Source organism: Psammomys obesus, unplaced genomic scaffold (assembly GCF_907164565.1).
Source record: "Psammomys obesus unplaced genomic scaffold, mPsaObe1.curated_primary_1811, whole genome shotgun sequence".
Lineage (NCBI taxonomy): Eukaryota > Metazoa > Chordata > Mammalia > Rodentia > Muridae > Psammomys > Psammomys obesus.
This window is the reverse complement of record NW_026596130.1, coordinates 641,701-652,523: the sequence shown is the minus strand read 5'-3', so window position 1 is coordinate 652,523 and position 10,823 is coordinate 641,701. Positions and strand designations below refer to the sequence as shown.

The 10,823-nt window shown below is 61.5% G+C and overlaps 2 protein-coding genes across 2 annotated transcripts; one reads left to right on the top strand and one right to left on the bottom strand.

Moving 5' to 3' along the window:
• The first annotated feature begins 446 nt into the window (after window positions 1-446).
• On the top strand, window positions 447-1,916 carry Sapcd1 (suppressor APC domain containing 1). The gene is made up of 4 exons (XM_055592000.1): window positions 447-693; window positions 879-1,019; window positions 1,501-1,593; window positions 1,821-1,916. The coding sequence occupies exons 1-4, from the start codon at window positions 580-582 to the stop codon at window positions 1,914-1,916; spliced, it is 444 nt and encodes a 147-aa protein (XP_055447975.1). The 5' UTR covers window positions 447-579.
• On the bottom strand, window positions 1,583-10,822 carry Vwa7 (von Willebrand factor A domain containing 7; the record flags this gene model as incomplete). Its single annotated transcript, XM_055591971.1, has 16 exons — window positions 1,583-2,878; window positions 2,971-3,145; window positions 3,337-3,476; window positions 3,546-3,847; window positions 4,007-4,099; window positions 4,195-4,347; window positions 4,456-4,588; window positions 5,100-5,285; window positions 6,628-6,744; window positions 6,928-7,040; window positions 8,264-8,433; window positions 8,519-8,714; window positions 9,025-9,135; window positions 9,563-9,659; window positions 10,031-10,312; window positions 10,649-10,822. Coding segments are annotated over 16 exons (2,616 nt in total), but the record flags the coding sequence as incomplete, so codon positions are not given.
• Window position 10,823: the final 1 nt, after the last annotated feature.

The window sequence follows — 10,823 nt, the reverse complement described above, 5'->3', positions numbered from 1 at the left end:
AGCCCTGGGACAGGGAGCAGTCAGCCAGAAATAGTGACACTCTGGTGGGGTGCTCAGTGGCTGGGAGCACCGGCTGCCCTCGCCAGGGGCCTGGGTTTCCTTCCAGGCCCCACATCCACATCAACTCAACTCCAAGGGACCCAATGCTCTCTTCTAGTCTCCATGGGCTCTGGGACACACGTGTGAGGCACCGAACTCATGTGGACACACGCAAACACACAGAAGCTAATATATAAATAAACTCAATCAGGCTCCCAGCACTGGGAACACAGGCAGGTGGACCTCCAAGTCTAAGGCCAGCCTGGTCTATACAGTGAGGTCCCGGCTGGCCAGGGCTACATGGGGACACCTTGTCTCAACATAAGTAAGAACTTAAATGAGTTCAGACTCTGCCCTTGGGACTCAGGACAAGCCACGTCAGACGCTGGAAAGATGGAGGACACAGTTTAAGGAGGCTGCCTCTTTGCCTCTTCCCTGCCTTAAGTCAACTACCCTGGACTCAGGCTGAAAGACCAGGCAGGACGGGCAGATGGGTTGGGGAGGGACCAGCCCTGGCTCCGCCCTTCCCAGTGCAGAGCCATGGAGAGACCAGGTCCTGGCGGGTCACCCCTGGCGCAAGTGCCCTACACCGTTCTGCTGCTGCCACTGGGGACGAGCCGACGAGACCCGGGGGCTCAGAGCTTCTTCCTCTGGGTGAGTGTAGATCAACCCGGTCTTGGGACGTCCCACAGGCTTTCCCTGTGTCCCTTGCCATCCAAGCCCTCAGTGGGCAGTCTGAGCTCACACCTGGTGGCCAGATAGTGAGCCCTTTAGGAGAGATGGCCCTAGCTAGGGTGCCGCTGGAGAGAGAGCTTTGGCTTGTTTCTTGTCTAAGCCAGCTGCAGAGGATGCAGGCTCTGGAGAGGGAACAAGACGCTCTGTGGCAGGGCCTGGAGCTGCTGGAGCGTGGCCAAGCCTGGTTTGCAGACCGCCTGAGGGAGGCACAGCATCGGCAGCTGCATCTGGGGGCCCTCGGGGAGGTAGGGGCAGCCTTCTGCGCACGGGCTGGGGGAGGGGAGGCAGGGAGCCTGTGGACCTGGCAGAGCCTGCTCTGGCAAGGGGAGGGTTAACAGGCAGGGATCAGGAGCTGCAACAGCATTGGACTGACAGGATGCCCCATCCGACAGTGTTCATTGTTGGGCTGGAAGGGGCTTGTCTGCATTCCAGTCAAAGGGACTCCATTTGGCCACTCCACGGGGGAGAGGGGGAGGGCTGGGTGTCTCTTTCCCGGGCAGACAGGCTTGGAGGACCCATAGGGAGCAGGAGTGGGGGAGGGGCGGGGGGAGGGTTCCAGGCAGTTTGAAGGGAGCTGCAAAGTTGAGATGGATGGACATGGAGAGGCCTGGACTCCACCTGCCTGGAAAAGTTCTGGGGTGGGGGAACAGCCGAATGGCCGGTGATGAAGCAGCAGCAGAGCAGGAGGCCCTGTTTCACAACACTGTGGCCCTCCAACCCCTCTAGGACTTTCTACGGGACCCACCCTCAGAGGCCGGCCTCCCCCAGCTAACCCAGATTCAGAAGGTGAATGCCTGTTTGAGCCGACTGATTCAGAAGGTCAGTTTATTGTTTCCAATTTGTAGGCGTGGGGAGGGGGCTTTGGAGTCACACCGATTTAGCCCCCCCACCCCATATCTGCTCACAAGGCTGGTTCCCGCACAGCCCAGATCCAGGAAGAAAGGTCAAGGAAAGAGAACTTGGGGGAGCAATGGGTAAACTGAGGCCAGTGGCAAACCCTGGGGCAGGGTGGGAAGCAGGTGCCAGTCTGGTTCTCCCTCTCCTAGGACTTGTCAAAGCAGCAGAAAGGAGTCACCCTGTCCACCAGAGAGCTGGCTCAGCCAGGCTCCCTGCAGGGCCAGAAGGGCCCCACCCTTGTGTAAACCCTCCCTCCCTGCACTGGTGAGGTAGGAGGCGGACCAGAACCAACGGCCCCGGCCCCGGCCCCGCCCCCACACAGCCGAGGCTCCAGGTGGCGGGTCAGCCGACAGACACCGAGGTGTAAAATGGACCTGCAGCTCCTAGAGCTGCGCACGGCATCTCTTGATGCCCCGTCCTCCCTCGCCCCCATGCCGTGTGCAGAAAAACATCTTTCCGCACCGTCTCTGGGAAGACAGCACGATCAGCTTTAAAGCAAAACTGAGCCGAAGAAGCTACTCTGGGATTTAACCTGAGGACCGTGCGCTTTCTGGGGCCTGCTCTCCTCCTCCTGGAATAAACAGCAACTTTCTTAAAAAAAAAAAAAAAAAAAAAGGCTTTCGTTCCTTTCCTATTCAGATTCACCCCACGGGAAATCCCTTACCCTCTAACCCTATCTCTCGGGTTTGGTTGATGTTGTTTTTGAGCTAGGCTCTCACAGCTCAAGCTGGCCTTGAACTCACAGCAGCAATCCTACCAGGCTCCCCAATACAGCCATGGAGGTGGCCACCATCATGCCAGATAGGGGAGCCAGGCAGCGGCGCAGGCCTGTAATCCAGCAGCGGCAGGTGGAGCTCTGTGAGTTCCAGGCCAGCCTGGTCTACAGAAGGATGGCGGACAAGTGTGACAGAAGAAAAATCCCTAAGCCAGTCAGGAGGGCCGGGCCCTGGAGCCAAGGAACGTCCCATCTATGGGGCAGACCCGACACACGCTGGAGTCCTGTCCCTCCCTGTGGGGGCTGCCGGTCACCAGGTCACCAGCACGCACAGCCTAGCAGAAGCAGCACCCCTCCAACTGTTCCCCACCAGGCTCTGCCCACCACCCCTCCCCCAGCTCCGCCCTGAGGCACCAATGTGGCAGGAATCGGGGCAGGTGTGGCTGGAGGGGGCGCGGGGGGCAGCAGAGTGGGCGGGGCCTCCAGCTGCTCCTGCAGAGGGGAGAAAGGAAGGGGTGCTAGCCTCCACCTGCCAGCCTCCGTCGGGGGTTGGGAGAGGAGGGACCCACGAGGAAGCGCCTCACCTGCGACCCGGCGCCCAGCACCAGGAGCCTGAGGAAGGCATGGGTTGGGGGCGCCCGGTGGGCTCCCTGACCTGCTGCCGTCACTGTCACTGTCACCACGCTATTAGGAGCTGCTGAATCCGGGACCTGTAGCCACAGGCGTCCCCAGGCGGACTCATTCCGTCCCAGGCTAGCCCTGCGGAATGGACAGCCTTGCGTCAGACAGAAAGCTCCTGGTAGGCCGAAGCCTTGAGGTGGAGCCTGGCATAGGACAGGACTGAGGACCGACCGAGGGTCAGGGTTGGGGCTGGGAGGAGTCCTTGAGCCCCGACCTCAGCGGAGCTGACTGGGGAGGGCCAGGACCCCGCAGAGGTGGAGCCGGCTCACCTGGAGAGGTTGGAGGTGAGGGTGAAGCCGGGGTTCACCGACGTGCTGAGGTCAAGATCCTGGGGGCCAGAGAAGCTGGCCACCCGGAGGCTCAGAGGGGCCTCGCTGCCCGGAGCCAGGGAAGCTGGCGGGCCGCTGAGCTGCGGGGAAGGGCGGGTCAGGAGGCAGGCTCGGCTCTCGCCTCCCGGCCCGCCCACGCCCCCCCTCACCTCCAGAAGCACAGGGGCCACCGCGCAAGGCTGGGGGGCCGCCCTGCGCAGGCGCCGGCCCGCTCCGTCCCGGCCGACCAGCTCCAGGGAGAAGGGTGCAGACGCCCACAGCAGCGTGGGCGACAGGGAGGCGGCAAGCAGGCCTCGCTCGGGGGCCCCCACGGGTTCCAAGGGCACCCGGCCCAGACGCGTGCCCTCCGGGACCCTTCGAAGGACAAGGTGGGAGAAACTCGGCTGGCCACCGGCAAGGCTCTGTCCGGAGAGCCGCCCCGTCACCTCCACCAGCAGCTGCGTCTGGAGACCTGCGGTGGGAACCGGAGGAGGCAGAAGGCACTGAGCAGTGTCGTCTCGAGCTGGGTCGTGTTAGTGCTTTTCACTCATCAACAAGACACACGCGCAGCCGGTTACACGCACCCACGCGGGCTGGGGCAGTGAACTGAGTCGGCGGAGCTCAGCGCTACCTGCCACGGGCTGAGTCAGCGGCTGGAGGCCAGGGTGGGGTCCATCGGCCACAGGGATCCCGAAGTGAAAGAGGAAGTCCAGGGAGGTCTGAGCTGGGAAGGGAGGCGGTCAGACCCTGAGAGGACCACCGCTCAGCACCGCCCAGCACCGCCCAGCACCCCCGGCCCCAGGGACCCTGTCTCCTCACCTTGCACTCTCACCCGCGGGGTCCCCTCAGCTTCTACCTGGATCTCCCAAGACCCTGTCTGAGGGGGGTCAGTGATGGTCAGCGTCCAGAACTGTCCAAAGCGGCGAGTGTGACCCAAAGGACCTACGCCTTCCTCCGGGCCCTGGGACACCCCTTGGGTGGGGACAAGAGTCAGTCAGATGAAGAAATTCTTTCCACTCTGCACAGCACCCCGTTCTCCAGTTCTCCATCTTGTCTGCCTTGAGCCCCACGTTCCGGTACCTGCAGGGCTCTTGATCAGGAAGCTCCTGATGTCCCCGTGCATCCGGACCGTCACCCGCCGGAGCAGACTGTCCACGGTAAAGGCGCACGTCTCCCCAGGGCTGAAGACGGGCGGCTCCAGGGGAAGAGTCACCTGCAGATATGCGCAGGAACAGGAGGAGAAAGGAAAGCCTGGGGTGAGGTGGGGACAGGGACAAAGAGATGGCCCGAGTGGCCACAGGGGGAGAAGGGACGTCGGTCTCGGGGCACCGGACCAGGGACGCCCTGGTGCGCTCGGCGGCAGCTGGAGGGGAGGTGCAGAGTGATGCCCCCATTTCTTTTCTTTGATTGATTCCTTATCTGTCTAGTCTTAGGTGCCCTGGTGGTGTGCCTGTGTGTCTGCGTGAGGGCATCAGAGCCCCTGGAACTGGAGTTACAGACAGCTGTGGGCTGCTATGTGGGTGCTGGGAACTGAACCCAGGACCTCTGGAAGGGCAAACAGTGCTCCTAACCACTGAGCCACCTCTCCAGCCCCGAAGCCATCATTTCTTGTCCCTCCCTTCAGAGATGCCACAGATCTCACGGGAAGAGAAAATTTCCTCCCCGACCTCCTGTCAGAGCCTGTAAGCGGCGGCACCTCAGACCTACGGACTCTGCTCACTCACCAGACCAGCCACGCTGTCCCCGACAACAGCCGCCACATCCTGAATGTGCTGGTCCTTGGTGAAGATCACCTCTCCTCCCGACGCCAGGGCGATCGCCTCATACGGTGCAAAACGCAGAGGAGACAAGACCTCCCGCCGCACGCGACCCTGAGCCCTCGACGGGTCTTCAGTCACTAGAAATGTCACCTGAGGCCAAATGACAGCCAACGCTGCGTGCATTGTAAATGACGGCTCCTCTCCTCTGCCTTCTCCAGAGCTGTCTGCCCCTGGCTGGTGTGGACCTCCCATGGCACAGCCCTGGGAGAACTGGCACCACGTTTGAGGGACTTTGGAGAATTCATTTTATACTAGGATTTACTTTTTGCCCAGCGTGGTGCTGGGGGTTGGTCCCGGGACCACACATGTAAACACCACGGAGCTGCAGCCCACCTGTTTGCCCAGTCAGAGGGTACAAGGTCCTCATGTGCACAGATAGGAGGAACTCAGGAAGCCAGGAATGGCTGCCTCTCCAGCGGAGACGCACATCCGCCCGGGCAGAGGGCACGAATGCAGTTAACCCTGTGACCTGTGCTGTCTGTAGGGCCAGGCCTCACCGGAATCCCCAGACTCTTCCTCCCTAGACCTCTGTGGAGTGGGGGTCTGGGTTTCTTTAAAAACTCACTTATGTTATGTGAATATGTTTTTGTTTTAATCCCAGATGTGGGATAAGGGACTGCCTTAGTTTGTCCACAGCTCCTAATTGCCTCATTTGGTCTTTGCCAGCTGCAGTTAGCGTAATTGTGAGGACTTGGGGGGAGCCCAGAGAGAGAAGGGGTGGTGGCCTGGAGGAGGCGGACCAACAGAGACAAGGCTTAAGGACACGGTGGACGGAGAAAGAAGAGAGCTGCTAGTTACCTGGACTGCTGAATAGCAGACTATGAACTGGCATTGCCCCAAAAGCCGGACAAAGCTGTCCACCTGCATACCAGGAGGGCACCAGATCTCACTCTAGATGGCTGTGAGCCACGGTGTGGTCGCTGGGAATTGCTCTGAAGAGCAGCCAGTGCTCTTAACCACTGAGCCGTCTCTCCAGCCCTCCCCCCTTCCCTTAACCTTCTTTCTCTCCTACATAGGGTCGGGGGTCGGAAGGGAGATCGAGGCTTAAGGAACCCCAAGTACAGTGGAGTGTGCGGACAGTGCCTACACCTCTCGCTTGAGCACTGTCTCTCAGTCGGCAGAGATCCCGTGGCCTTTAGAGCTTTACTGTGGTAGTACCAGGAAACTGCTTTCCAAAGTTGTACTGTGTCTTTAAATCCACCTACAATCCCTGCCCGGGCTCAGACTGCAGACGGCCGAACCAGCACTGGCTGCTTGGTGGCCTCACTCAGCCGGGTTCTTCCAGCTAACTGGACCCGTTCAGTAGGAACAGGTCGGTATTGCTGAGGGCCCGGCCTCCCACTGTGGCGCGCGTGACAGGTGCGGGGTGACCTCCCGCCAGGCGGCTTTCCCACCTTCCCCATCTTGGGGTGCCGGCACTGGCTGTGCTCACCCTGCAGCGCCTCTCCCGGCTCAGGGACTCCACGCGGTTGGTGAGGAAGGCATCTTTGGGGGAGGCGTCAGTGAAGACAAAGATGTCTGAGAGCGGGGGCGTGTGCAGCAGGGCTAGCTGGCGAGGAGGAAGAGGCTGGCGTTAAAAAACCGGCAGGGGCGCGGTAGAACTGGGAGGTCAGAGCCCCAGGGAAGCTGGGGCCAAGGCTGTGGCGGAAGACGAGGGAGGGCGCGTGGCTCTGGCTCCTCCTGGTGGCCGGGCCTGGAAGGGCAGGGGAAGAGGGCGAGGGCTACGGCTGACCTCCAGGGCAGACAGGCACATCTCCGGCTCATCTCCTCCGCCCAGGGCATGGATCTCGCTGAGTTTCTGCCAGAAGCTGTCAGGGTCGCTGGTTGTAAAGACAGGGCCGAACCCTGGCCAGGGAGAAAGGAAGGCCGATGAGGGTCGAGGGCAGAGCAAGTGAGGGAGCCGGAGCCAAACCCAGGTCCTCTGCAAGAGCAGCAAGAGCTCCTCACTGCCGGTTCTCCAGGCCCTTTAGAATGTCGTGAAAAAACCAGCTCTCACCCGAGGGCTCCCCGAGGGCCGAATGGGCTCGTGAGTTCGTAAGCCTTACAAGAGAGCCTGGACACAGTGCTGCCATGTTCCTGGTTCATGTGCCACCAGCCATGTGGCAGGTCCCTACCCACTGCGAGACGCTGTAGATTTCCTCGCCTGTGCTGCTACTTTGTGGGTCCTTCCTTATCCCCGTTTTCACATCCTGCCACGGCCACTAACAAACCTCAACCCCCCCCCAAAGACCACCAACCGTGAGCCCCACCTTCCGGGCTCTAGAGTTCATGCACCCTCTGAAAAGCTCCCGGAACTCCAAACGTCACACAAGTGAAGACGCTAACTGCAGCTGGCAGGCCCGTGCCAGAGCACGAGGCAGTCACAGCCAGCTGCTGCCAACCGGCCCCGCGTCCCCACACCTGGGGTTAAAGCGAAAGCATGCGCTCATAACATTCCTGTTTTCTTAAAGGAAACCCACATTGCAGAATTCTCGCTACAAGACACTGTGAGATAAATCAGGGTCGAGTCTTCCCCTGAAGTTACGGTAAGCTAGGGACGGGCCGAGTCAGGGTGCTGCAGCCAGGCTGGAGTCCAGCCCACCGGTGCAGGACGGCCAGCAGGCCCCGCCACGTAGCTGGGAAAGGAGCAGAGACTCAACACCCATCTTCATCCTACTGTGACTACAGCGGCAGCCGGGGAGCCGCCGTCCCCACCGTCCCTGCCGTCCCGCTGTCCCCAGGGACCATGGGCGGTTCTCCCGACCACCTGTCACTCCGTGGCTTCGGATCCCACCCCCTTTCCTGTCCTCCACAGGGACACAGTGTGCAGAGCATCATGAAGGCAAAACAGTCACCCACACTTTCTAAGCCAAAAAAAACCCCAAAGGTGTATTAGCACAGAAGACTAAGGGAGCCAAGACTCGGCCTGAGCAGGCGCTGGACGGGTGAAAGTGCCGCCCGCCGCTTTAGAGATGGCAGAGGCGGCCTTGGCTTCTGAGTGGACGCTGGTGCCCAGCAGGTCACTCGTGACAACAGGGAGAAGGGCCCTCCACCTGTCACTGGAGGCCTCTTCCCTCCACCTTCCCTACCTGGGTCGTGGAAGGGCACCAGGACGTAGGAACTGGGCTCCAGGGCGCTGCCTCGCCGCTGCTCCATGATGTGCCGAGCCTGGATCTTGGCCGCGTTGATTTCCTCCCCCATGCTGCCCGTGGTGTCCAGGACAAAGCTCAGGCTGGAAGCTGGGGTGATGTCCAGCAGCCTGTGGTCCGAGGCAGGTTCTCGGTGAAGGCTCTGCACCCCTGCCCTCCGGGGCAGCTCCCTGGGCCCCAGGGACGGCGACCCACCTGGAGAAACCCTTGTCTCCCAGGCGGCGGCGCAGGAGGCTGAAGGCCTCGATGGAGGCCAGGAGAGCCACCTCCCCGGCCTGGAGGTGCAGCTCGTGGTGTGGGGAGAAGCCGGGGGACGTGCTGTCCTTGTTGATGCCCCCTCGGGGTGGCTGGGAGCTGCTCTGGTCAAAATGGCCCCCGTGGCTACACTTCCCTGGGTAGGGGAGAGGTGTGGCAGGTGAGGGCCAAGCGCCCGCCCGCCCGCCCCTCCCTTCCCCCACGACCAACCGACCAGCTCGGGAGCAGCAGGAAGTAGTGATACTTGAGAGCCGTCTCTGTACCCAGTCCCCAGCCCTGCTCAGGGCAGGAGAGGATGACGAGTCTCCTCAGAGGGCCCTTAGCCACCCATCCTGGCCCTATCCCAATGGCCTCTCCTAAGGAGATGCAGCCAGGATCCTGTGTTACAGTCAAAGGAAGTGACCTTCTCCTCTTCCTTCTGGGGAGCTTTCCCGTCCGTCCGGTACCTGGAGGTTTCGGGGGATGCCTTCCGAAGTAGCCAGAGGTGAGCAGCGTGGAATCCAGCATATTCCCGGGGCAGCTGAGCCCCTCACAGTCAGAGCAGGTAGGATCAGCCACTGGGGACAGAGGGCAGGGGCTGCCGGGAAGATGCCACCCAACACCTTCCTTTCAGCTGCACTAAATCCCAGGGTCAGTGTTGGCATGTTTGAACCTGGGGGTGCTTGGCGCCCAGGAGAGTGGGTCACCACGCTATGGGGATTCTGCTGTCTGAACCACAGACATGCTAGGGCCCCGTAGCGGGCAGGAGCCAGCTCCCAGGGAGAAAAGACCACAAAGCTGGCGTGTGTGGTATGAGGGCTGAGGGCCGCTCCCGCATGTTTTCCCTGGGCACTGCTTGGAAAGCCACTGAGCGGTTCCAGCCATCGCCAGGCGGAAGAACCTCCTGCTCCTTGCGGGAGTAAAGCAACGTCACATCCCATGAGGCCCCAGGTGACACTGCGTGGGTGCTCTGAGAACGGGCTCCACACCGGGTCACGGCCATACCTTGTGCCAGGCTCCAGAGCTCCGGCCTTGGCCAGAGGAGGTGAGGGTGTGGCTGCCGCTCCCCCAGCTCCACCCAGTTGCTGTGGCTATAGAAATCCTGGCCCCAGGAGAGAGGGAAAGGGGAACAAGGCAGTGACGGGATCTGGTCAGGACCGACGCCCTGACATGCCACCCAGAGCCCAGCACCTTGATACGCAACTTGGAAGCATTCTGCCCCACTGCCCCTGTTTACCGTCCCCCGACTTCTGCTCCCATTGCCCAGAAGAGAGCTTTGCCCAAATGGACAACAGCCCAGCCTCGTCTGTCTTGGAGTATAAGCCAAAGGCTTTCCAGCGGCCCCTAGGGGAAGCCAGCACCCACTACTCCCTGTCTCCCCTCCTCTGCAGCCACTCCAGCAGGGCGCAGGAAGTGCTGCCACCTCAGGCAGGGTGCGCCCCGTCCCCCCCCCCCCCCCCGTAGGGGAGTCACCTGCAGGGCATGAAGAGCCGCCCCGAGGCGCTGGCGAGCTAAAGTGTGCTCCAGGGCCCTGGCAGCCACCAGGGCCTCCCGCAGAGCCCCCACCAGATGAGTGCGCCCCTGGACCAGCCTCTCAGCATCGAAGTGCAGGTCAGGGTTGCTCCTGGAGGCTGGGAGGAAGTCTTGGGCCGCGTTGGCACGGGACAGCTCTCCCAAAGCTGCTCTGAACCTCCGGGACGGGGACCCAGGTCCGAAGTAGGCAGCAAAGATGTCATCGGCGAGGAGGGTCCGGCCCTAGCAAGAGCAGTAAGGGGGAAAGGGACTCCGGAGGATCCCCTCAGACTCTACCACTGCCAGAATTACCTTAGCAGCTGGCACTCAGGCTGGTGTGAACAGAAGGGGGTGAAGAGCCCCACAAGAGAACGCCAGCTTTGCACTGGGGTTTAGCCCAGGCTGGCTAAATGAACTTCAGAATTACAGGTGTGTGCAGGTAGACTTTAACAAGGCTGGGGAAACGCGGGTTCTCTGGCCGGGTGGTGCACAGAGGGAGGAGGTGGAAATGAGTTGGCTGAGCCTCCTTCCCAGGGAACTGTGGGAGCTAGGGTGTGGAGAGGACCCAGGGGTGCTCACCCTGTAGTCCTCCAGACGAAGGTGTGGACGGCCTGGGGGTGGCTGCTCCAGAAAGAGCTGGAGGGTGATGTTGAGAGCAGCCTCCTCCGTCAGGTCTTGGTGAGTGACAGAGCCAGGGGCAGCCAGGAGGCTCCAGATGTTGGGAAAGAAGGCAGATGTTGGGGGCAAGAGCAGC